The 26,692-nt window shown below is 44.1% G+C and overlaps 3 protein-coding genes across 5 annotated transcripts in view; 2 read left to right on the top strand and 1 right to left on the bottom strand.

Moving 5' to 3' along the window:
• The window catches only part of susd6 (sushi domain containing 6), a 29,112-nt gene extending 24,121 nt beyond the window's left edge, over positions 1-4,991 (bottom strand). The window contains exon 1 of the mRNA XM_035617495.2: positions 4,745-4,991. The gene's annotated coding sequence lies outside the window, so the exon portion shown is untranslated. The remainder of the gene's footprint in view (positions 1-4,744) is intronic.
• A 4,534-nt stretch (positions 4,992-9,525) lies between these two features.
• Positions 9,526-14,482, top strand: acot20 (acyl-CoA thioesterase 20). 3 transcript variants are annotated; one of them, XM_035618289.1, is made up of 4 exons: positions 9,526-9,609; positions 11,823-12,343; positions 12,433-12,635; positions 13,011-14,482. In XM_035618289.1, the coding sequence occupies exons 2-4, from the start codon at positions 11,887-11,889 to the stop codon at positions 13,599-13,601; spliced, it is 1,251 nt and encodes a 416-aa protein (XP_035474182.1). In that variant the 5' UTR covers positions 9,526-9,609; positions 11,823-11,886; the 3' UTR covers positions 13,602-14,482. The 3 variants fall into 3 exon arrangements, with proteins under 3 accessions (XP_035474182.1, XP_035474183.1, XP_035474184.1); XM_035618290.2 differs by lacking the exon at positions 9,526-9,609 and adding an exon at positions 9,647-9,825; XM_035618291.2 differs by lacking the exon at positions 9,526-9,609 and adding an exon at positions 10,079-10,215.
• A 645-nt stretch (positions 14,483-15,127) lies between these two features.
• On the top strand, positions 15,128-24,688 carry gpr176 (G protein-coupled receptor 176). Its single transcript, XM_035618288.2, has 3 exons — positions 15,128-15,943; positions 20,132-20,384; positions 22,578-24,688. The coding sequence occupies exons 1-3, from the start codon at positions 15,715-15,717 to the stop codon at positions 23,812-23,814; spliced, it is 1,719 nt and encodes a 572-aa protein (XP_035474181.2). The 5' UTR covers positions 15,128-15,714; the 3' UTR covers positions 23,815-24,688.
• Positions 24,689-26,692: the final 2,004 nt, after the last annotated feature.

The raw sequence follows: 26,692 nt of genomic DNA, 5'->3' as shown, positions 1-26,692 counted from the left end.
ACTGAAACATGTCCTCTATTTTTAATATGGCCAAACACACTGTATAAGCTGTTGATAAGATGTAAAACATCGTTCATGGCCAGTTTCCCTCTAATAAACATTTATTATAGACGGCAAATAGTCTTTTTCCCATTCATCTGGGTTTTCTTTTCTTCTGTAAAGCAGAAGGTGCAATGTCAGCACTGCAGTTAAACAACATTTATGTGCAAAAGAACAAAAAAAAAATCAAAGGCTGGATGACCACAGACAAAGGCAGGGAGGTGATAAAGAGACACGAAAACATTAACACACCATCCTCTCCCCATTACCATGATACCAACTTAACCAACTTCCTAAAAGCTTTTGTTGGTGGTTGATTGGCGGACACAGCCAGGCGCACACTACCATTACGTAAATAAGATGCAGGTGCACATAACTTAGGCCGTGTTGCTTCAGAGACATTGGGATGAAGCAGCAGTAGCTGCAGTCTGTGGGGAGCTTGCCGCCTGGCTGGCAGCACGGGGGGAGCAGAGGACCCATTACAGTTACACAAGGCTGTGAAAAGGTAATGGCTACAGTAATGGCATGGCTGCACTTAAGACGGCCACAAATTTGATTGCAGGTCTGCCGTGTGGCCACTGGCACTGGCACGTATACGACCAGGAGCTGCTGTGTTGAGGGAGGAAACGGTAAACAGGCGCACACCAATGGCAAATAGTAAAACACGAAGAATCCACTGGATTGCAACAGGGCCAACGCAGACCTTATTAAGGCTACATCCAAAAACGAAAATGGTCTCTGTCCACACACATCTCTTGACCATTCGTGTACACTGGGCATGTGCGTGCTGGTGTCAACAGGAAGTGTGGGCGGCATGCGTGTACATAGCAACATGGTAATGTGGATGTGGTTTGGTTACTGGCCTTAGGTTACAGATCCACATTAAATACAATTTATTTGAAATGTGGGGAAAAAAATAAAGCACTGCATCAAATCAGTAAGAAGCAGAAAGCCTGCGTCGCGAACTGGAGTTGGTAACATGAGAATCACTGTGTGTGTGTGTGTCTACTTTCTGCACTGGGACTCACTTGACATTTCATGCTACTGCTTCCACATTCGAGTGTCTAGATTTCAAATCACAACAACGGAAATATTCTGACACACGCAAACAGCAGGGCCCCCTACTGCCTGCCACCGTTCTAATGTCCTAAGAAGAGCAGATAGGATGGGGAGGCGTACCTGCATGTGGTGCAGACCAGTGGGAGAGAGTGACGTAAATCTTTTTTGGCTGGACAGATTGGCTACCGCATTGAGCCAAAGGGCAGCCAGTCCAAAACACACGCAGGGGGCCCTGTGCCAGCTATTTGATCCATAGACGCTTTCTCATTTGTCCGTGTTGGGATCAGAGCGATGCCGCTCAGGCCGCGGATACAGACGGGCTTTACATTAACTCGTCTTGGGCGGGGAGGAAAAGAAAAATCAAGGACAAACAAAAGTCGAAGGCAGGACAGGGAAAGAACACGTGTTTTGTTCAAAGGCACTTGTTAGGATGTAAATAACCGCTTGGGATGGCATTTATAATGCAGGACTGACCTCCTGAGAGAGCTGAGGGCAGAGTATTGAACGGCCAGTATGTTTGCGTAGTGAAAACTTAAGCAGAATTAGCTTAATTGCTTTCACACAAGAGCGTCTGAGAAAGGAGAAAGTCATTGACTCTGAGCTGAGGTATCCCAACGAAATACAGCATTCCAATTAGTTAGAACAAGAGAGCTCCGAGCCTTGGAGGAAATATCTAATGATGTGCTGACTTTATGTTCATGCATTTTATTGATTAACAACACAGCAGACATTTTAAAAGCAAAAGGCACAGACATACGTACTTCCCGAGTCTGAGGGTCAAACGATGAGAGTTTCCTGTCCAGCACAACAGACGAGGTCAAGCTTGACACATGCTGCTATTTTTAACTTCAAGACATTTTCGCTTCTGTTTCCAGGAACAAAATTTTCTATCAAACCACATAAACAAACACTTCCTGTCCACAGCTGCAAGAAGCCAAGTAACATACGCTGAATAAGAGTTTAGGGCATGTTACAAGCATTGATGCATGTACAATACTGTGCGTGTTTAAATACGCTATCCGTATCATTACAAAGTCTAAAATCACAGTAGACTTAGCACAGTATTATAATTTCAATTATTTTAGTACCACAAGAATGGAGTATTTGACAGAATATTAGCTTATCAATAACAGATGCACAAAGAGAAAGGGAAGAATAATAAAACATTATGATAAGTCTCAGCGCAGCACTAATTAAAATGATATAAAAGGCAAAATTATTTATTAGTCCTGTGTTCAATCCATTATATGAAAGATAGAAAGTTGAGTTTTTGTGTGTTTTGACTACTTGGAGGGCAGGGGAGACTATGCAACTCTCCACATCAGACAGCAGTGGGCCGACCAGCCAGCCAGCAGGCTGTTGCTGCAGTTTGTCAGCTGCCCGGGGCTCCTGGAATGCAAAGGGAGCCAAGGAGAGCAGCAGCACAGGCATCTGTCCGGGAACAGAGAGCACTCAGTGTGCCAAAGAAACAGCCGAGAGGAGATTTCAACCCGATAGGCCCCAATGCTACTCCTGCCGGTAGAGGCCGTCTGGGCCTGCGGAGGGAGCCCAGAGACGGGGCTCTGCATGGCAGCACAGAAAAGCCCCTTTGTTGTGAAGCATTTCATAGTGTTAAGCCTCACGGGGCCTGAGCATCCCTCTACACACCGCCTCAGGCAAGGGGACTGAACACACAGAAAATGGAGAAGAGGACATGAGGACAGAGACAACAAAAAAAGGGAAACACAAAAAAGAAATGAGAGAAAACACTGGTGAGATGTAGAGAAGTTTGAGAACAGGACTGAAGCCAAACGGTGTTCTTATCTTTACTCACAAGATGTTTTCTCTAAGCTATGTTGTCAAACAGACAAGGCCTGCGTGTGCTGCAGCGGGAATCATAAAACTCTCTATTCAGTAACACAATGTGCTTTAAAAAGAGAACCGTGAAAGCTGCTAGTTACTAACTGCGAAAAGCCTGTGCATGTGTAATATGTAAAAAGTGGTCGTAAACAATGGGAGTCACGTGAGCGACTGCAACGGCTTTGAAAAATAAAAACATTTACATGGCGGCTATTGCTGAAAACCTAATATACTGTATCAACAGCTCGCATGCAGGAGTGATAGGATTACAACACCAGGAAATAACAGAAGCAGACGCTTGCGGCACCAACCCTGCGTATAACATCCGATTTCCTAGGAACAAGGAAGAAGAAGAAAAGGGGAGCAGTGACTCAGAGCAACCAGTACATAGTTTGGTCAGTTTTTCAAACTCAAAGAAAAATCCAATGTTTCCATAAAGTGGGGAGCAACATAAACCACAAGAGCTGCACGCATTCGTCGATCTATTTTGTTAATCATTAATCACTTTTCACGAGAAAAACACACCGAGCAGCTCTTAAACACGGGTTTCGTTTAGCCTTACTTGAAAGTAAATGAAAAAGTATTTTGCGGTTATGGTACATTGGTCAAGCAAAACAAGACATTTAAACGACATGCTGAGCTCTTGGATTAAGCGATAATGAAAATAATTGGTAGTATACGGATGCCACATGAAAACATATTAATACCCCGTCGTAAAATGGGTAAGATGGCAGATGTCATTACGTCCTCCAGAGCAGTATGTGGTGCAGAGCGTGTGGTGAAAACGCCGGTCACGTCCCCAATATTACATTAGACACAGCACAGGGAAAAAACATATGTTACAGGGAACAGTGGACCTGGATACTTCCCTGACATCTGGGGTTTCTCAGAATGTATCCACGGCTCACGTTTGGATCTCCCTGCCCTTTTGCCATTGCAAATGTTCATATACTTTCCATAACCCTTGGAAACAAAGGCGAGGGTGTGTGTGTGTGTGTGTGTGTGTGTCCATACACCACCGCAACTGTACCACAACGTGGCCGACTGTATTCGTAGCAGCAGAGTCACACGCTCCGACACGTGCAACTGTACTGCGAGCTATTTAAACAAAGAGTGGAGTGGGCTGCCAACACACACACGCACGCACGCGCACACGCACGCACGCGCACACCACGAAAACAAAGCAACCCGAGTCCAACAAAGTGACACAGCGACACAGAGGAATCGCCGGAGCTTTGTTTTTTTTTTCCCCAGTCGCTCTCATGTTTATGGACCACGAATAATTTTGGACATTATGCGACAACGTCTTTTTCTTTTTTTTTCTTTTTTTACGTTTACCGATTATGACCAAAAATGTTACGTTACAGCTGTTACATCAAAGACAGGACTAGCTAGCTGCTGGAACCGGTTGTCTTTAATCAATATATTTATATATATATATATATTGCAATTTTTTGACTGTATTTCTTAATACTTTTATCAATCTGTTAAGCCATAACACAAAAAAAAACGCGAAAGTGTTCCTGGCGGAAACAGCGGCAGGAGGTGTCGTTGACACGCGTCACGGTTAGCTTCACCGACAACACACTCGGTTAGTTGACGAGCAGCGAGCTGACAACTCCTTCCTTCTCCTCGACAAGTTCACAACAGTTGCCCTTTCTACGGCGACAGTCATTTTTTCTCACTGTCACTGTTTGTAACCGTGTAATGGACGGAGGGAGCCGGAGACCTCGTAGGAGCCAGTGTGTGTGTGTGTGTGTGTGCGGCGCTTAGCTTGCGAAAAAAAACAAAAAAAACACACACTCACCAACGTAAAGGTTTCCAGCGGCGAGCCTCTCTCCTCGCTGTCGCTCACATTCGACACATTCACGGTCGTGTAAAGAGGCAGACACCCAAACTAGAATATATAAAATATATATATATGTATATATATGTATATATATATAAAATCTAAGCAGTAGCTCCCGTTGTTCCGCGTCCTCCTCGGCTCGTCCGTCCGTCGGGCTCTTTATATTCGAGGTGAGCGGAAACACTCGGCTCTACCAGCTGCCTCGCTCTCGCGCGGTCTCCATGGCTACCTACGGGAAAAGGGCGGGGCCAACTAAAAAAAAAAAATCATCTGTCAGGCCCGGGGACCACAAAAGGCTCGACTTCAAAATAAAAGCGCAGAATATGGTTTGTGGGGGGAGAGACAAAAGAATCCACAAAATAAAGTGGGGGGAGAAAAAATACACCGACATTTAGCACAAAGATAACTGCGAAGTGCCTTAACGTCTTTTAATATCGTCTTTTTACATTGTCTTTTATATCTTTATTTTTTATTTTTTTATGTACATATATGTGACCTGAAAACCGTATTATTGTTGGAATGCTGATTTTGATTGTCTGTGATTTCAATGTTTTTGGGAAAGCACTTTGTGAAGCTACTTCTAAAAGGTGCTGTATAAATAAAATTATTATTATGTTATTATTAACTGTATCATGGAGTCATGAATGGTTTCAGTTGTGTGCAAATGACGTACTGTTTTCTTAAAGTGAAAAGAAATAGTATTGCTTCAGTGTACAGACATAAAATTGAATCTTTCTTGATATTATTCAAACCCCATGACCGATGTATCCGTCGGTCGAGGAAAAATCGGCCGATGTGAACCTGTCACAGAATCATTTGTGACAAATTTGTTTGCCGATATGCACCGATGCTTTTACTTTACAAAATAAACAATGCAGAAAAACATGTGCATTTATGTTTACATTTTACATAAAAAAATAATCAAGTACTATATATTTGTTCGTATTTGTATTTGTATTTATTAATAAAGTTGATGGTTAAGCTGTAAAATATCAAGCCTCAATTGCATGACAACTAAGGGTTTGATAGTGACATCTTAGGAAATCATTATCCCTTTTTTCAAATATCAATCAATATCAGAATTTTTTTACTCCTCATTATCGGCACCTGCATCCAAAAATCCTTATCAGGCTGCCTCTATATTTACGATTTGAGTTCATCAGATTAAAAACTAAACAGTAAAGGCATGTGCAAAAGTTTGGAAACACTGAGTGGAAATATTTTGCTTTGCACCCGTGGTTCCCTTTTCCTACCTTACCCCGAAGCAGTTGTGTCTTATGATGCTTAACCTGACCCCAACCTTACAAACCAGTTATCTCTGCCAATGCTCTGCCTAGTCCTATTGCGATATTCTGCATTTGGGGAATTGTGTGGCAGCCAGGCAACAGTGCAACGATGAAGAGAAAGGCTGGATTCCACTGAATATCATTTGATTCTCAATGCAAATATCCTGCAGTGCAGTCAGTCAAGAAACTGAAACTAAAAAGAGGCTGATGGCTTCTACAGCTGGACGATGATCCAATCAACCACCATGAAATAATACTTCAAGAAACGTAAGATGAAGCTTTTGGAACTGGCCTGCTTCTTCTGACCTGAACGTCAGTGAGAATGATGAGTGTGCAAGATGGCTAAAAATATCTTAGAAGTTGGAGCGGCCTATTGGAAGAGTGGGGGAAAATTCCCAAATCTTGAATAGAAAGACTCTTAGCTGGATGCTAAATGCGTTTGCAAGCTGTTATATCTGGCAAAGAGGGGGTTAGTCAGTACTCATTGAGTTGGGTATACCAACACATCTGCACACATTGCAATTACTATGTTTTATTTATTTTGACGAGAGGCCCATTTTGGTATGTTTTTCCTGTGAAGGTTGTATTTTATTCCTTTTCACTTCAATTTAAAAAAAACATGTATTCTGCTGGTGTGGCCCAAACCGTGGTAGACAACTGTGTATTGTGTGAATATGTGCCTCCCTCTAGTCTGTGGATATTTTATAATGTTTTTTTGTGTATAGGTTACTCTTTCATACATTAATGTTTGCACCTAGAGCAACATCAAACAATATATATTTATTTTATTAACTTTTACCATATTGGCTCCCTGACAAAAATAGCTGCTCATGTAATTCAAATTTTCTTACTGTCAGACATTGGATGTCTTGTTGAACATTGTTGTAATAAAATAAACACCAGGGACAAGGTTGAAAATAAACTCAGGACTTTCATCTTTCTCTCCTCTCTCACGGCCATGCAGAGGTTTGGCTGTTGCTTTTTTTGAGGATGCTTCATTTGATCATTTGATATGGTAATTCTTTTTAGCTGTTATGAATAAAGAAACCACTGTACATCATTACAGTACACTTATGTACTTGTGAAACCCATATTTTGGTCATTTAAAACCACATATTATCTCAGTGTGTGTGAAACAGAATGAGCACATTTCATTATATAATGCACATGATAGTGCTATATTAACACAGTGTAATTGCAAATTAAAGATAGACAAGAACGAGTGGGTGGAAATTTACTGTCAATGACTCCTGTAAACATAAAAAACATAATGTGTCATGAAGAAACAGCCAAAGAGGCGGTCACCTACAAACATTTCAGTAAATCCCTTCCTACTTCCTGTATCCTAAGAGAGTTCATAAAGTATGTGCAAACATCTCTGTCATAAAACTAGCGACCATGTTACAGAGAGCAGCTGCTCTATAAAAACAAAAACAAAGGGGTTATGGATTGTCTGGTCCCATGAAATACAGAGAGCAACTATGGCATCAGAACGAGATTTATTATGGGAAGATGTTGACTTGGTAGATAAACCGGATTTGACTTTAATGTGAGAATAATATAATCCATATCATACAGTAATCTCGCCTTTATCCTCAGTGTGTAATGCTCCGTGTGGCGCTCAGAGTCTCTCAGAAATTACACATTAAATATTAATTACATTCATATTTGTATCATGAATTATTTGTATTTGCAGCTTTGTCATTATTTTCCTTCTACTTTTATATATTTCTGGATTTTTCCTTCAAATGTAAGACAAAATAATCTGTCTGTGTACGTGTATGATGTCTTTTATGCAATTGTTGTTAAGTAGGAAGGAAGTTCATAGTCCAACAATAACTGAAGAGCTATTTCCCTGCATGTAAAAATCAACAATTGAGTTGAATTGTGTCACAATGCATCCACGTCAAGATTACCATTAGCTAAAACCATATTATTTGATTTAACCCGCATAAACATTATGGTCGGGTGTTAACAAGTTTTTGTTGATTCTACATAGTTGTTGAATCCACTTCCTTTCATTTTCTCCCATTGCTGTCAAATTTAGGTCCCTCCCTGATCTCTTCTTACACCCCCGCCTTAATTTCCCCTCCTTTTTATGTCAAAAATTCCTTTCCTTTATTCTCTCCCAGGAAAGTCAAACATATTTGATCACAAAGACACATATGTTGGCACTGGCCAAGCAATGATGTTGTGTTGACAATCCCACTATCTATTCTTCTAAGCCAAATTTTTTTCATCAATATACATTCTGCTTATCCCGCGGCTAAAATAAACTGCTCCATCGAGAGATGATGGGAATGACTTTTTCTCATGAGTTCAGAAAGATTCAAAGTTTTTTCTGCATTTTTTTTTCAGAAAGGGAGAAATTGTTGGGGAAAAAACGTCCTCACAGCCAAACATTTTACTCTTCACTCATATATTTTGTTGACAGAACAGATAGGCACATTTATCTTCTTTCACACAGTGTAACTATCTAAGCGCACACACACTTACACATTTCCCCCATGAGCCTCTGAGTGATGGACTCCGTCCCAATGCCACATAGACTGCAAAACAAATTAAGAACTGGATATTCAGACAAACTGGATATATAGACAAACTGCACTTTAAAAAACACACACACACACAAAAAAAACATCCTCGCTCAATTTTTTACCTATTCGATACTAAGAACAGAACGTTCTTGTGTAAAATACATTTTTTTTGACTGATTGGCCAAACCAAATTTCAATTTAGTTTAATTTAGGTCGAAAGAACCGGTTACCATGGCAACTTACCTGGAGTTGGTTACACACAGCTAATGAACATTTAGTCATAGACAGCTTCTCTGGTCTCTGGTCTCAACAACAATGAGACCATAGGGCAAACTCAAAATACCAGAAACATGTGTCAGGAGATTAATATTAAATAAATTGAATGTTATAGCACTGTTTATACTGTGCCAAGAGCAAAATTCACAGCAGCTATTTATGAAAAAGCCTGGTAGCCATGAGTGATTAAGCAAGAGCCTTAATTCATATTTATTCATGTGATTGGTATCGCTTTTGTGTTTTTACTTACAATTTCATGTCAAAATTGGCTGCCGCGGAAAAAAAGTCTCGGGCGACATCTAGTGGAGGCGTCGCCTTCCTACACATATGTACCGTTGTTTGTTGGCTCATTATTTTTGGATTATGATAGATAATTAGGGCCCGAGCCACTGGCAAGCATTGTCAGACGAGGACCTGTTGTAATCGAAGGGATTATTATTATTATCATAATCATTATTCAGCAAATATATCGCTAATTTGAGGCACTAAACCTTCTCGAAAATTTACACGCGCATCAGAACCGGTGAAACATTTGATATTTTACGGGTCTCGGCCTTTAGCACAATTTCCCTAGTTTTATTTGACTTTTTATGCTATCAAACATTTGAAAGCAGCATATCAACAAAGCATGTTTTGAATAAGCCATTTAGTCCATTTATTTTTTATAGAACCGGAAACACTCCTACTTCCGGCAAGAGGATTCCTGCCAGCTGCTTCCTACTTGGTAAGTGCTGCGCGTGGACGCATCAGTTAATGCTCAGCTGTTGTACAAGAAAGAGTTTTATTTCTCTTTGTGGCTGCTGCGAGATAATACATCAACAGCCCGTGACCTTCTTTAGCTAGTTTGTCCAAAACAAAGTTACTAAACTGTTAAACCCAACCAAACCTGCGAACGCACTTTGTTTGCTAGCTAGCTAAGCGAAGTACTCCCCATCCACAGGTGAAGGTCACGCATAATGTAGGCACCACTTTGTTCCCGTGTTTGTTGGCTGCTTGATCTTTAGTTTCTGCATCTGGAGGGAACAGTGAGTTGTGTCACCTGACCTTTCACCCCGTTAGACATCATGACCCCGTGTGGACGCATTCAACGCCCTCAAAGCATTTTCTCAAGTTAGCTTCAGAAACACTGTTGTCTAGAATAAGGTCACAGCATGGCACATGTTGTTCGGTGCTGCCCCTCCTCTCTTTCACTGAGTTTGAATTGTCTGGGTGACAAGTGGGAGACTTAATGCAGTTCACGTCAGACTCTCGTGTGAACAAAGAAATGTTTTTACCTAACCTTGATGTCTGTCGGGGTCCAGGGGCCCTGCCAGCTGTCTGAAAGCCAATGGTGAGGGACCTCTTTCGATCACTACATTACCTTAGTGGGCCATACTAAATTATTCAACACGCATATAATATCACACTAACCGCTCCGATGCAATGGCTGGAACTAATAATTCTCTTTAGTGAGGCGGCTGATGTCAAATGGTAGTGATGGTGATGCTACTAGCAGCTGGTTTTCCAGGATCTGGGTCAATCAGGTCTTGAGCTGAATGTAGTCAGTTTTAGAGGGAGTTGTCCCACGCAGAGATGCAAACTTCAATGTTGTCTCTTCAGAATTCGGTAATCCTGAGGACTCAACTACAGTTAGCAGAACTTTATCAGAGGGAGGTTGTTGTGCAGCTCACTGATTCCACGTTGTAGTCTGTCAGACAGACTTTGCTGGTCGCACAGTTAACAGCGTGAAAACAGTGCTCAGTGTCTCATGTTTACTTTTCACGTCCTGGAACCTCGCATTGAAATGTCTGAAGTGAGATTTACAACCTCCGTATTCAGCTGTCACATAGCAGGGTTTTGTTCTTGCAGAGTAAAACATCACCGTTTGCCCACAATGAACAATTTTTTCACTGTATGTCGCAAGCAGCTCAGTAGCAGCAACAAGGCACTCCTTCAGTAATTTTCCTCTCCTGCATGTGGCGTCAAGCCTCTGTGCTATTAGCTTGCTCACCGCAGGACTTGCCTGCAAAACATTTTCTGTCAAAAGCTGGGCCCCAAACTCTGCCAAGGAGAGTTTATTTTATCCATTTTTTGGTACCCATTTCCAGATGTACTGACGCTCAAGACTGGCCTTTCTGTATCACAGTGACTGCATCCAAAAAAATGAAAATAAATGTTTGTATGTTCTTTCAGGAAGCACAATATTCTGCCTCTGCTGTTCTTGACAGTCGCCATGGTTCTTATCAGTGGTGACACATAATAGCGACAATGTGTTTCGTTCACCCCCCCCCCCCCCCCCCCCCCCCCCCCCCCCCGTGACCTGACAGGGTGTTAATGTTATTTTCTTTTATCTCTGTATTTCAGATTTTGAAAAAAAATGCATTCATTAAATGTCCCACAGTCCCCGAGATCCCCCCCCCCCCCCCCCCTTCAATCCAGTACAACACCTTTGTGATGTGATTGAACAGGAGATTGCAGCGTGAATGTGCAGCTGGAAAATGTGCTGATGTGATTATATGATGCAAATCAACGTCAACATGCACCAGAAGCTCAAATGGAACTTAAAACTCAATAGAAAATAGTCAGATTTCAGTTTCAGGGCAATTGATTACAGTCAAACAAGACGATGTCGCCCACTTAGCCAAGTGATAGAAGCTGTCATGTTGACTAAGTGTAGTTTCAGTTAGATGAAAAGATGGCTGTTGCATGTGTGAAGGACATGTGAGAGGATTTACTGAAGATCCAAAAATCTATTAACAAATTCCTAATAACAATTCCTTTTTGCAACATAAAAATCATGTTTAAATATTCTGACTAGAAGATCATCGTAGGGCCTCTCTGTTCTGATTCTATTCAGTGCATGTTTTTAATGAGTAAGATTATAGTTGTTATGTGCTGAGGCACAAAGAGGAGATTTCTTTCATGAAATACTAATTGGATTCTTTCTTGTCTTGGCAGTACCAATGAGACGAAAAGAAAAACCCAGATAAAAGGGTGAATCATCTCATCCTGAAGAAAAGAAATGGCTTACTCACAGATCCGGCTGAAAATTCTCCCCAGCGCTCGCTGTCTCTTTGACAGACTGGTGCAGGTGAAAGTGGAGGGACTCGCTCCGTTCAAACCAGTAGAACTAAGGTCCAAACTTGTTGACGACAGAGGGGTGATCTTCAAGGCCTCCGCCCTGTACCAAGCAGATGATGCTGGCCAGGTGGACGTTTGCCGCGCACCTTCTCTGGGAGGGAGCTACACCGGCGTGGAGCCCATGGGTCTGTTTTGGTCCATGGCTCCAGACACGGCACACAGTAAGCTCCTGAAGAGGAACGTGCTCAGCCCGACACTGGTGGAGATGGCCGCAGTGAGTCGGGAGACCGGTGAGCTATTAATCTCCGAAACTGTCGAGAGGGGATACATGACGGAAGGGATGAAGAGAGTCCCTGTGCGAGAGGGCAGAATACGAGGAGTCCTCTTCATACCACCGGGTCAGTTAGTGTTTTTCTGTAGGGAGATTTGAGACATATACACTGAATCACATATACAAAACATTACATGTACATTTTTCTTTCTACAGGAAAGGGTCCCTTCCCTGGGATTGTGGATTTGTACACTTTAGGTGGAGGTCTTAGTGAACCCAGAGCCTGCCTCTTGGCAAATAAGGGTTTTGTTGTTTTGGCGCTGGCCTATTATGGCTACCAGGATTTACCTAAAAACCCCAAAAACCTTGATTTGGAGTACTTTGAAGAAGCTGTAACATATCTGAGGAGTCAGCCAGAGGTCAGTACTTCAGATTAAAAGTATAGATCATACAAAAAATCTCAGAAAATCCATTTATGCCCTTGCTGGGACATGCAATTTGCTGATTTGTCTCTGATTGCCCAAAAAAATTCCCAACATATAGAATGAGAGAACATTAGATATACAGTACACACCTTCTATTTGTATTTGCTGTGTCAATGTTGCCATCTACTGGCCTCCAATGGCACAAACCTAATGGTTGCGACCGAAACTAAACATTTTTCAGATGAGTAATGAAATTTAATATACATCCCTTTTTTTTTTGTTGTTGATCAAAAATATATTCAATCTTATTAAAATGCGACATATCATCAGGGGCAAACCTGCCTATTAACACAATACCTCTCTTCACAGGTTAAAGGTCCCGGGGTTGGCATCATATCGATCTCTCACAGTGGAGCTCTGGCCTTGTCCATGTCATCGCTCTTAGAGGGGATCACAGCAACCGTCTGTATCAATGGCTGCAGTGCAAACTGTGTGATTCCCCTCCACTATAAAGACATTGTAATACCTCCGCTCCATCCTACCGTGGAAAATGTTAAAATATCGGACTCTGGGCTTATAAATATACGCGACGTCTTATCAGGCGCTACCTTGGAAAAGAACCGGGCGTCTTTGATTCCAATCGAACGCGCGAGTTGCCGGTTCCTGTTTGCGGTCGCCGAGGATGACCAAAACTGGAACAGCGCCTTATTTGCACAGCAGGCTGCCGCAACCCTGAGGCTTCACGGCAAGGCGTCGTTCCAGGTGGTCGCTTATCCGAAAGCGGGACACTTCTTGGAGGTCCCTCACATGCCGCATTGTCCGTCTGGCTTTCATGCGGCGGTGGGCGGCGTCGTGCTGTTTGGTGGGGAGCCAAAAGCCCACTCTGTGGCTCAGCTGGACCTGTGGGAAAGAGTCCAAGAGTTCTTCAAGAGCCACTTGGACAACGAGAGCACTTGTTAGCAAGGGGATTGTTGTGGGGGGCGAACTACAGTCGAGTCCATAAGTGTTTGGACAATGACTCACTTCACAATTCTGCCTCCGTACGCAACCACAATGGATTTGGAATGAAGCCGTCAGGATGGGGTTGAAGTATTTGGACAATTGACTGATAACCTGTGTCATGGACAGGTGTGGCCTGTTCTTTCATGAAAAAAGTTAAACATAAAAAGCCTGGAGTAGGTTACATTTGAATTTGTTAGGTTGCTCATGGGAACTCTCAACGTGCCTGCTCTCAGACCTGCGCTTAAGTCCAGACATTTTCCTGAATGTGAAAATAACACATGACTGCAAGTTTTTGCTCTGACTATTTTCTGGAACTACTCCTGCCAGACCCGCGGCAAAATTTCGGAAAATTGGTTCTGGACGAGGCCGGATGCTGCTCCACTGATGACGACTAGAGTGAATGATCATTTCCATGGTGAAGAAAAACCTCCTTCAGAGCATCTATCCAGGTCAAGATAGCTAACAAGGAGGTTGGTGGTATCATTATCAAAGTCTCCAATTAGGGTGAAACGTCTTTGTGAGTGTAACTACGAAGAGCTTACCCTTGGTTGCAAACCACTACCACTCAAGAACAGAAATGTCTGATCGGACGAAAACGATTCTTTGGACAGAAGAGACCAAGAGTGTTCTTGATCCAAAGCATTGAATATTTGGTTTGTATAGGTAATAATTTAATATTTAATACGACTGACTTTTCATTTAGTATGATATATTTTTTTATTCATGATGAATATTGATATCAGAAAGCTGTTTATTTTATTATTACTAATAAAACTTGATTGATTTCCTCCACATTGCCCATGTCTTGGTATAAGAAATCAAATAAAAGCCTTTTAACTGTAGAAAACACTGCACTTTTGTTATTTTGAGTGATACCTCTTATTGGACATTAAGAAACATCACATATAAAAGAAGCAGCGACGATATCATTATTTTATGATATCCCCATTAACAGATAAACAGTGAGCAGGCTCTGACCCATTGAGGTAGGTCCCTGGGTCGCACAAAGAGGAGACTACATGATGGATTGTGTTCTGACTAATTAAAACGGATTGAAATATTGTTTTTGGTTATGCGGTGGTATGCCCTCTCCTATTTTGGGGGGGGGGTTTCAGCAAACCAGTGAGGAATGTCCCACGCTCCCGCGAGAGAACAAGACTGAGGAGACAACAGCGGCAGTGATGTGAAAGGTCAGGTCAAGTCCCAGATGGGTTTTTTTTGTGTGTGCAGAGAATACACGCGTTACTTCACTAAAATCCAAGTTGTAAACTAATCAAAGACCTTAAATAATAATAGAGTTGTATATGCAAATGAACCATATCATCATATTTGCCACTACGTGATTTGGCCACTCTGCACACTGCTTGTGTCAGTGGAGATCCTCGGCGCTGTCAGAGGAGAGGAGAGGAGGGGCCCTCCCCTCCCCTCCCCTCCTCTCCCCTCCCCTCCCCTCCTTCTCCAGTCTTGCACCTCACGCTGTGAAATATTCACTGGCATGCTCCCCACACCAGCCACAGCCGCTCTGCCAATGAGCAGCAGGATGGAGTCGCAGCCCGACTGTCAGTAGGCTGTCTATGGGGGGTTTTCTTTCCTGGACGACGAGAGGTGATGATGGTGGTGATGGTGATGGTGATGGTGTGTGTTCTCGGTTCTGCAGGCTTCATGGACATGTGCCAGACCAAAGTGTGGTGTTTTTTCCCCCTTTCCTGGGGAGGGGGGTTCTGACAGAGCAGCAGCAGCAGCAGCATCCAACCCACCGACCTCTGACGGATCTCTCACTGGCTCCGACTGATTTCCACCATGCGTCCGCATTTCTGCATGCGATTGTTGCATCACGTCTTTTCCCAGTTTATCAGGAAGAAAAACATCTTCATTGACATCTCCTCTGCACATAATCAGTGATCTGTAGACACCACCCCCCCCCCCCCCCCTTTTTTCCCCCTCTTCCATCATCATCAACATCATCATCATCATCCTCATCATCCTCATCATGATGCCCGTTCAGTGATGGCCACTGTGGTCCCGCCATCCTCCTCCAGAACCAGCAGGACCTCGGCGGGCTGAGCGCGTCATGGACAGCGGGAGCCGGGCTGCTGCTGCTGCGGCGGTGGACAATCTCACGGCGGCCGACGTCTGGCTGGTGCCCCTGAACGCGTCGAGCGCGCCGCCGGGCCGGTGGGACCGCAGCGCGCCGGCCGAGGGCGCGGGGCTGCACGAGCACCAGCGCCTCGTCCGGGAGCAGGCGTACCGGGACTTCACCACCACCGTCCAGGTCCTCGTCCTCATAGGGTCGCTGCTCGGTGAGTCTCATCCTTTACTAGACGGAGAGCGAGTGAGTGAGTGAGTGAGTGAGTGAGTGGCTCAAAATTAAAGACAAAATCCTGCAAAGCTTTTGCATCAACCTGTGTGAAAAAAACATTGCACTTGAAATGTAACAGTGCTTACACGTTGTTAATGTTTCCCTGAGCCAGGGGGATTCAAGAGGACATCCTTTGTGTCCATAATGACAAAAGATAGCTGGGGTATTTCACAACAACAACAACAACAACAACAACAACAACAACAACACACAAGGCTTACAGAAGTAGGTACAAGCCATCGGTGCCCGGAGGAGACTGTGTGAACAGGAATCGGGATGGTGTGTTCATGAGAAGATGGTCACTGCCGTATGCAAGAATGGAACTGTATGCATTGAGGTCACCTGTCCTGTCTTGGGTTTATTCTTCTGACACATCCAGGACACAAGCGAATGACAAAAGGGCAAAAAAAGATCCGTCACTGTGCTCGACTGATCCAGACCAGCCCGTCTAGCCACTGGTGTCACTTCATCTTATTGCAATGGCGACGCACTGTAGCACGCGGTCGACACACGCTGAGGTGTCGCCGTGTCTAACCTTCACGTGCCCACTACTCCTTTCGACAGTGCTGGCCTGGTTCCGGAAGCGCAGACTCGCCGCGCACTCCACTTCCTTTTGTTATTTTTTGAATTCATGGAGCGAGGTGGAGACATGCTTCAGCGCGGCCGTCCGGACGGATGCACTCGGCAGTCGTCGAGCAGCCTCGCAACGATCCATCGAACTGTGACTGGTCGTATTATCGATTCAGATAGTTGATTGTATTTTATTCTAAATTTACTCAGTGATAATATTCTTGCACGCCATAACCAACAGTCCCATGCCGTTCGTGTGAGCCCCTCCCTGACCCTGCCACATTCACCTGCCCTGCAGGAGGCGCTGCTGAGTCGGAGACAAAGTCTTTTTTTTCTTTTTTTAGTGTGCCAGTTTTGGAGTCCCGCGGGACAAAGTCCAAACCTCCCGCTGGCTGAGTCCGTACGTCTCCACGCAGCGCAACCGTTCAGCTCTCGCTGTTCTGTGCAGCGAGGAGGCGGAAGATTACAGCCGCACTTATGGCACCGCGGCCATCTGCAGTGCCCATTTCATGCATCTGGCTGAGACGGATGTGTAGTTCGCACAGTTCCTTCCTCACTCTCATCATCACCATCATCATCACCATCACCATCACCATCATCATCAGCAGCAGCAGCAGCTGCACAGATTCAGGTGTTGGGTGTGGTTGATGGGGGGAGTTTTGCATCCAGACCTTGTGCTGAGCTGCAGTCTCCAGTATAATAGTACCATCGAGCTCCTCATCTAATTCTTGTGAAGGCGGCAAATGCACGTATTTCAATTTTTATTTGAACTCTTCTTTTACGTTTTGACCCATTCCCAGTAATAAGCATAAACGTGTTATATGGCACAGATCTGAGTTTGACTGAAAATCTGATCAATGTACCACAGTGTGCATGACACTAGCTCATATTGCCAACAATTGTCATAATCAGGCCTGTGAGGAATTATGGGAACTGTGCGGCTATCGAGCTCTCCAGTCCCCCTGTGGTTCACCATTCATGAAGAATAAAACTGACAACTACGAAGCTGTGAAGCGCGTTCATCAGGGCTCTCACTTTAACACCAGGACGAGTTTCGTCTCGGGGAGCCCTCGCTGAGAGCGGCAGTTTTACAGAGATGGCACGACTCACCTTCATAAGCATGACGCAGACAATATATCGATTTTTTTTTTATTGTGCTTTTTTCACGTTGCCACCTCCAGTTGGACTGCCATTCGTTGAGTGGGAAAAGCAATCATCTTTAGTGTTTGCTCTTTCTCCCCGTTGGCTCCCGTGTGTGGTTGCCAAGGTGTTCCTCAAGTGCCAGGTGAGCATTTCAGCCACAAAAGGACAAAGTGATTTTATAGACAATGCAAACTATGTCTATAAAAGACAAAAGTAAAGGTCCCAATGTTGTCTGCATGAAGAGACACTTCTAGTCGCAGCTATGCCTTTGTTTGTGAAAGCACTTGGTCTGATAAACTGCTGCACAAACAGACTTTAATTTTTTTAATAGACATTCTTAAAAAAACACTTACATTCTTAGTTATAGAACAATTTTCTCAACTTGACACTTGTATCACAATTGTGCGTAGGACATAATCAACCGTAACACTTTTATATATATATATATATATATATACATATATATATATATATATGATGAAATGTCTCACCTTACTTGTTAAAACGCTAACAAGCTCCCTGTTTCTTTTGTTTAGGTGAGAGTTTGTACTATCCCATATTGTGTCAGAGGTGTGAACCCACGTACGTCACTTGTTTTGCAGCCGCTGGGAAAGTGTGACATCGCACCACTACAGCTGCACTTGTGGAGCTAGACTCACACTGCAGCTCCTGTCAAAGAAAAACAACATCATTGCAATGGACTCATTGACTGTAGAGATGTGTCAACGCTGTGCGAAACTATCAGTGATGAAATCCAGGATGAAATTGTGAAGATAAAAATAATCTTTTGTATTTTGATGGAGACAGTTTTTTCCCCCCTCATCCTTATGTGATACTTATCCACGCTGTGTCCATACTGTGAGAAATATTGGACAGACTGCATGTTCAGATTCATGTACTTTGTTTTTTTGACCAAATGGTATCTATCTATCTATCTATCTATCCATCCATCCATCTATCCATCCATCTATCCATCTATCCATCCATCCATCCATCCATCCATCCATCCATTCATCCAGTATTGTAAACAATGAGTATTGTGCTCATATCTTTATCCATCGGAGCAGAGGCTTAGCGAACCTCCTCCCTAATTACCTCCACGTTAGGTTTTTCCCAGAGATACAATTGGAAAATACTGTTTAGTGTTCCGTCACAGTGTGTTACCACAGTGAGAGACGGGCAGTGAGGCACACCGTGTTCCCTTAAGAGCTGCTTCTCTTGGCTCCATCTGAAAACCTCTTGGGCCAAATTCCAGCGACCTAATACACAATAATTGATTGTGATATCTGACCTTGTCCAGAGTTTCGTGCAGAACCGTCGCAAAAAAAAACATGTTCTGAACACACCATCGGATGATGAGCGTTGTTTTTCCCAGAGTGACTGTGGCCCCTTTATGAACCCTCACAGACACGAGAAACACAATAACCAGAGGACATCTTGCTCTCGGAGCACAGCTAACACTCTGTGGGTAATTACGTTTGGAGAGGCTGGTATCACACATGTCTCTGTGTGACCTGACATCAGTGAGTGTGCCACGGAGAGCATGAAGTTCGCCTTTTCAAGCTGATTAACAGTGATTACTGTCTCTCGACGCTAAATAATGGATGGGTTTTAACATTTAAAAAAGCTGCGGTTCACTCGTCTGCGTGCACATCATCATGCGCCGTGTCACTCGAGCTGCTCTCAGACACGCACGTGAGGTTCCGGACATTCTCCTAAACGTGTCCAGAGGGACTGTATGGGAGGAGGACGCAAATGGCCACAACTTGTTGCGCCTTACATTTTATGGAACTTCAAATGTAAAATCTCCTCGGGAAAATGTCCGAGCGAAACCCATGGGAGAATATCCGCAAGTCGGCGCTGTACCCAGGCGCCACCCCGGGCCTGAACGTTCCCAAAATCTCCCTGCTGTTGTGAACACGTCTGACTCGGACCGTCTCCTGCTGCGTTCTTGGTCGTGTCTGACGACCTCCAGCAAATTCTATCTTCAGTAGTTGTATTGAAGAATACATTCAAACACTTGTGCGCCTGCTTAGTCATGCAGTTTTCCGATCAGCCAGTCACGTGCCAGCAATGCGACACATGCGGGTCAAACTGTGGATTTTTTTCTGAATATTTGTGTTACTGATTACAAAACTATTGCGTTTGAATATTGAGCCACATTGCTAAGGCATTATCTTGTTTGTCTTCCTTTGCTATGTGGCACAAAAAGCAGATTTGGCCACAGAAATTTTGAAAAAAGCACCAGTTCATAGGTTTATTCCCTGATGGCGCAAGGTGTAAAATGACAAGCTTGGCACCAATGTGTTGTCAGACATTGTGCACAGCTCTGCCAAGAGATCTTTCTTTTTATCTGATGCAGTATGTCGCCAAGATACGTCAACGCGCTCAAAGCTCTGCACCTTTCTCTCCGCAGGAAATGCCACAGTGCTGTGGTGCACCTGCTGCACGAGCGTCTTCAAATCCGTGACCAATCGCTTCGTCAAGAACCTGGCGTGCTCGGGTATCTGCGCCGGCCTGGTGTGCGTCCCCTTCGACGTGGCACTCGGAGCCAGCCCTCGCTGCTGCTGGTGGCTGCACGCGCTGCTGCTCTGCAAGGCCGTCAAGTTCCTCCACAAACTCTTCTGCTCGGCCACCGTGCTCAGCTTCAGCGCCATCGCGCTCGACAGGTCTGACACGGACTCCCTTTCAGTTCACACGTGTCGTTGGAGTAGACTGAGACACTGGGGGGTTTTTTGTCCGTGGTTGTGGGGGTTTAATAATTGTGGCTTTCTTTTCAAATCAAAATCCATGCATTTTTTTCAAAATCAAACAAGGCAAGTTAATTTGTAAAGCACATTTCAACGACAAGACAATTCAACGTGCTTAACCTAAAACCCCAAAAGCAATTGGGAAGAAAAATTCACCATAAAATATAATACTTAAAAATTAAAAAGAGAAAATAAAAACATGTTAAAGTAGAAAAAGCACAAGAAATGCATAGATAGTATTTATTGAAAGGCAGCGGCCTTAATTTAAAAGAACTGAGACTTGTCCCATCATCTTAAACTAGTATTAAATCCCTGTTTGTCCGTGCACCAGTTTGTCTGGTAGAGCCGAACCCAGCGCGTGAGATGTGATTCGAACAGAATTTGAGAAATGTAAAACTATTAGCCACCTTTATCTTCCAACAACAAATGAAGTTACACTTAAGAGAAGAGAATCAATTACATGGAGCGATTGGACAGCTGGCCAGTCGATAACACGTGGCTCCACTCACGCTATCTCTCTTAGCTTCTTTCTGTTTGCTCCATATCTTTACTACGCCTTTGGTAGTTGGTTTGATCATTTTCATCAAAATTATAGATAAACCAAACAAAAACAGGAATAAAAGCCATCACAAAACTAAACTCCAGTCTAACTCTCATGAGTTCTCTAATAAATCAACCATATTTGACTCCTGTCTCATAACTGTATGTAAACCAAATCCTCTTCTTTTTACATTTTGGGAAACACGACCATTTGATTATTTATTATTTGATCTTTCTGAGAGTTGGATAGAGGTTATTCAATATGAGGTCAGCACAGTGCAATGACTGGAGAGCACCTAGCCTGGCTCTTTCCAACAATAAAATAAATCTGCAAAGTGGAGCAAAGAAGCTCATTCTGGTTATTAACTTTGTGATGACAGCATACTTTATGAAAATCCTGCTTTTTCCTCAGAATATACAGGCTACCAGACAATAACGGTGCAAATAATTCATATTGGACAACAGCTTACGGAAAAATGTAGCTGCAGCAAAATTCAAAAGCCACGCAGGACTTCATGAAATCAGCTTAACTGCCCTGAGTATTACAACTGTAAATGTGGCTTTACGTGGGGTTTTATGGGGATCGCAGCAGATCCTGTGTTTGTCGCAGCCTCGTCTCACCCTGGGTTTCACTGCCACAGAGATTATTTCACCTCCTCAGCAACTAATAGAGGCAGTAATCTAACAAACCAATGAATTATTAATTCTGAAGGAAGGATAACCGAGGCTGCTGATATACAACAGGCTGCAGTGCAGATATGGGCTCCTGCACCCCCACACACACACACACACACATTCACACACACACACACACACACACACGCACACACACTCGCACACACACTCGCACACTCGCTGATGAAGAGACAATTCAGGGAAATAAGCAAGTCCTTTATGCGATTTGTTGTGCTGATGATTACTGGGACAACAGTACGGCGAGAGACAATCTACATGCTATTATCTGTAATACAGATGTGAAAAGATGTATTTATGCTGTTGTGTGTATGCAATAACAACCCGCCCACGAGATTTCAACTTCTGCAAGGTAATTCACCGCAGACAACAGGGCAGAGAAAATCCTTTCAGCCAATTCCCAAAAAATTATTGGAGCATTAAATATGCACACTTTTCCTTTTCCCCTTTTTATTTTTCTTTGAATATAAAACATTATGGTCCAGTCAGTTTTTCTAGGTTGTGGAATTATTTCAAAAGCTCAATTCAGTCGACAAATCCATCTTACTAATAAATAGAGAAATCCCCGTGTTTCTTTTTGATTTTCTCAACAACCACTCATCTAATCCAACCCAAAGTTATACAAATAAATGAAGAAATCTCTGTCTGTCTGTCCATCCTGGCAGCTGAGGACCTCGGATGAGGGGTGGTTGAGACCCAAACCCTCTATTTATTTTAAACTGCACTTGCTGTAACCATGGTTATCAACCTTGCTTTAGACACGAGCCCTTGAATGACACACGCTACGCCACACTACATTCAGACAGCATGCAATTTATTTTACACATTGCAGATCAAATTACCTAATATGATGAAATGAACTCTCTTTTCTCGCTGCAGATACTACTCAGTGCTGTACCCGTTAGAGAGGAAGATCTCCGATGCAAGATCCAGGGATCTGGTCATCTATATCTGGATCCATGCGGTGGTGGCGAGCCTTCCCGTGTTTGCCGTGACCAACGTGACGGATGTGTACGTCACCTCATCCTGCTCAGATGACCACGCCCGCTCCCTGGGCCACATGGTGTACGTGTTGATCTACAACGTCACCACGGTGATCCTCCCGCTCGCCTTGGTCTTCCTGTTCATGCTGCTGATCCGCAGGGCGCTCAGCGCCAGCCAGAAGAAGAAGGTGATCATCGCGGCGCTGCGGACTCCACAGAACGGCATCTCCATCCCGTACGTGTCCCAGCGGGAGGCCGAGCTCCACGCCACACTGCTGGCCGTGGTGCTCGCGTTCTCCGCCTGCAGCGCCCCCTATGGGGCCTTGGTGGTTTATCGTACTATTTTGGCAGACACCAAGGAGCTGCCCATCTCACTGTATCTCACGGCCCTGTGGCTCCCCAAGGTGTCTCTGCTCACCAACCCACTCTTGTTTCTGACCGTTAACCGCTCAGCGCGTCACAGCTGGATGGACCTGCTGGCCAGGATTCACAGACGCTACAGCCGCCGTAACGCGGTTAGCACGGGAGGTCTGGCCTCTCTGGGAGCCGAGGGGGCCGTCGGGGAGCCAGTGGGACTGGAGGCAGCCGGCCGCTCTGGGAGCCAACTTCTGGAGATGTTCAACATTGGCCAGCAGCAGATCTTTAGACCCTCCGAGGAAGAGGACGAAGAGGAGGACGCCGAGAACGGAATCCCTGCTCGAGGATCGCGAAACTGCTCTGGGCCTCAAGAGGACCCGAAGGCCGGGTCGAGATTAGGGAGCCTCAGAGGGGAGGTGACCACCAAAAAGGACCCCCTGCAGGGCACAGGCGGGGGGCTGGTCATCACCAAAGAGGGCCCTCCTGCGATCACAGCACCCCGGGCCTCTCCGGTCCACACATGCGCTTACGCCTCGTCGTCGCAGGTGGCGCCAGCCACGCCAACGGAAGCTGAGGACTCCACGCAGTTTGGCTTTGGACCATTTGAGCTGCCTCCTCAGTGGTTACCAGAGACCAGGAACAGCAAGAAGAGGCTGTTGCCTCCACTGGGTAACACGCCCGAGGAGCTGATCCAGACCAAACTGCCCAGGCCTCGGCCTGAGCGGAGAATCAGCAGGAACAATAAGGTCAGCACCATTCCCACTGTGGACCAATGAAGCGTTGATCCCGATCTGTGCCTCTCGAGTCAACCGGGCCTCGGCAGGAGGATCTTGATGTGTCAGGCTGCTCGGTGAGATGCTTGGTTTCTTTTAGGTCGTTTAATCCTGAGTTTACTGCACAAAAGTCTAGACGCCCGGGGGGCACATCCGTTTTCTTGTTGGACAAAAATCTATTTGATATTAAACATTTAATTTGCTGTGAGAAATACGTCTAGCTCAGCCCGACTTCATGACCACTTGGGCAGGAACAATGGAACAATGACTACTTGATTGAGAGGGCAGATGCCGGTTTGCATCTCCCTCTTTTGATTAGTAGTTAAATGAATACAAATCAAATTATTATTATGCTCTGATACTGGATAACAATTTTCAAAGGAAATAATCAAGTGGGGATATTGAATCTTCCAACAAAACATTTTATAAAATGGGTACGCAGTGATCGCACTTTGTACACACGTCTCATTTTGACACGTTTTACTTCAGTATTTGGGATTAACACGTCTTTTTTCCCCCCTCGAGCCCCACTTTTGCAAAATTTGCATTTCTTCTAATGTGGTAGATATCGTTATCATCTGTAATTTTAAATGTGAGTGGATTTGATGAGAAAAATTCAAAATGCAGATGTACCATATGCAAATACATGTTATAAAAATGTGATATTTTCACAGTTTGATTGCTTCTGTAACCCAAAGAGCGACCATTGATTTTTTTTTTTGTTTGTTTTAATAAGAAAGAAACCATGATAACCATTCAGGTTGAGAATCTTTTAGACCCCTCTGATCAATTGTATTGATTCGTTCCACTTTTTTCCTGAAAATCAATTTGTAAGAATAAAGCGAAAAAGAGCACGGAAATAATTCATATCATCAGATGCCCTATGAAGCGTATTCTTTTTTCTACTTTGACACCGTCAGCTCTGTCTTCTCTTTGTGATGAATAATTCAATATCAGCGGCCTCAACCTTAGGCCCTGGCTGAGGTAAACAGAGCTGGGCTGCACTTCAAATATTTGTCAAGCCGTCAGTCCCTTTGGGGCTGCCCACTGTCCCACTGCTGTGTCCACAAAGAAGAAGCTGAATCCATGCCGCGTCCGATCCGTGCCGTTATCGGGCGGAATTGTGCAGTCACGCCTGGCTGGAAACAATATCCATCGCTTCTACTCAGAAGTGGGAAAGGGATTAGTTTGTTTTGAGTGCGTCTGTCTCCGAATAATGACTGTATCGATGATTTTATTTGACAGCTGCTGCGGACTGTACAGTCGTCGCTTCGGTAGACACACAACACGGGGGGGGATACATTCACGGCATCGTATGAAGCAGCAACGATCATCGATTGGTTTTCTTTTAAGAAGACATTGGCCGCGGCTCATATTTCCCACCTGACTTCATTCGAGGCTCATTCAGTCAAAAATAATTTCCTCCTGCAACGATGAGGAGCTTGACAACAGAGATTATGTCAGTGTTTGCCACTTCCCTACTGTCCCCACAGCCCACGTTGTACAAGGGAAACACCGGGACTCTTGGCCCTCTCCGAAATCCCTGCATGTGAAGATAACCTCCAGTTCCAGCCGCCTTTTCAGAGAAAGCAGCGGTTTTTTTTTTTATTAATCTTTTTTTTTTTTCAAGCATTCTGTTGTTGTGACTGATGGTGTGTAAGCGAAGGTCTAGGCATGTTGATGAGAGATCAGAGGCTTACTGCCAACGCAAACGCTTCTAATGTATTCTGTATTCTGCACGTGCAACGTCCTACATGACAACAGTAAGACTCAAACCCGACGCTTGTCATCCCACAACGCAGGAGAAATCTCTGTCGCAACCTTTCTGAATGGCAGCAAATTAGAGCGGCTGCAGTCCAGACCAGAGCATAATCTCCTTTGCAGTCGGTGTAAGAAGGAGCACATGAGGAGCTTTTGAGTCACAAAAACAGGAGAAGAAAGGCTCTTTTTGTTGTCCGCTTTGCTTTATGGTTATCTAAGCAGGACTTGCCGTCACCGTTGTCGTCACGTCCCCGTCACGTCCCCGTCACGTCCCCCACCCTGCCTCCAGCCTCCGTCTCCATCTCTATGGAAAGTCTATGGTAAGAGATGGGAAATTCAATTAAAGGGCCAGTTCGACCGGTTTTTGGTTTTTCATTGCCAGAGGTTATTAGATTTGTGCCTCTCACTTTTTCTGTTCCCCCTTCAGCGCAACGGAGGTGAATTGGATTGTTTTTGGGTCACTCAGTATTGATAAATTACATTAAATAAATTTGACCCTCTACCAGTTCTCCTGTGGCTTCCAATGAAATCCATATTAGCGTTCTCTAATCGGGGACGTTTATTGGTTATATTTCTCTCAGTGGCTTCAAAACCGTAGCAAAGAGTTATATGTAATTACTATATACATATCGTATAAACACAATTTACTACATAGTGTTTTCTGATCTCTCGAGTGTCAGTGGTGCAATTTTTCTGTCTAGTACCAGGAACAATGTTCCCATTACGCTGATTAATCCGCAGCAGGATGGAAACATATTTGTGGGTACTCTCCTTTGGTCGTAAGACAGAGTGTTAGGGCCACTTTGACAGAAAAAAATTCTTAGCTTTTAAGAAAAAGTTGGAATATTCTGAACTCCCCCCTGCCCCCCCAAAAAAACAACAACATTGTTATTTATCGTAATGTTACAAGGAAGAAGTTACAATATCGAGAGAATAAATTGTAATTTCCTGAGAGAAAACGTCATAATATTACAAGCATGGCGTCGTAATCATACAAAAAAATAAAGCCCTAATGTAATAATGATTAAAAAGGAGAGAAAAAAATCCAAACACTACGAGAATTGGACATAATTCTAAGCTGCATCACTGAAGAGGGGGAATATCAGGAAATCTGCCCGTC

The sequence above is a fragment of the Scophthalmus maximus genome, chromosome 18 (assembly GCF_022379125.1).
Source record: "Scophthalmus maximus strain ysfricsl-2021 chromosome 18, ASM2237912v1, whole genome shotgun sequence".
In the NCBI taxonomy this organism is placed as follows: Eukaryota; Metazoa; Chordata; class Actinopteri; order Pleuronectiformes; family Scophthalmidae; genus Scophthalmus; species Scophthalmus maximus.
Note: the sequence above shows the minus strand (reverse complement) of the source record. Positions and strands in the feature narration are given on the sequence as shown.

What these genes read in the sequence shown, in the direction of transcription:
- acot20 (XM_035618289.1), top strand. Translation starts at nt 11,887, where the DNA reads ATGGCTTACTCACAGATCCGGCTGAAAATTCTCCCCAGCGCTCGCTGT. An exon ending in AGTCCTCTTCATACCACCGG is followed by an intron (nt 12,344 to 12,432) that starts GTCAGTTAGTGT and finishes TTCTTTCTACAG; the next exon opens with GAAAGGGTCCCTTCCCTGGG. An exon ending in ATCTGAGGAGTCAGCCAGAG is followed by an intron (nt 12,636 to 13,010) that starts GTCAGTACTTCA and finishes CTCTCTTCACAG; the next exon opens with GTTAAAGGTCCCGGGGTTGG.
- gpr176 (XM_035618288.2), top strand. Translation starts at nt 15,715, where the DNA reads ATGGACAGCGGGAGCCGGGCTGCTGCTGCTGCGGCGGTGGACAATCTC. An exon ending in CCTCATAGGGTCGCTGCTCG is followed by an intron (nt 15,944 to 20,131) that starts GTGAGTCTCATC and finishes TTCTCTCCGCAG; the next exon opens with GAAATGCCACAGTGCTGTGG. An exon ending in AGCGCCATCGCGCTCGACAG is followed by an intron (nt 20,385 to 22,577) that starts GTCTGACACGGA and finishes TTCTCGCTGCAG; the next exon opens with ATACTACTCAGTGCTGTACC.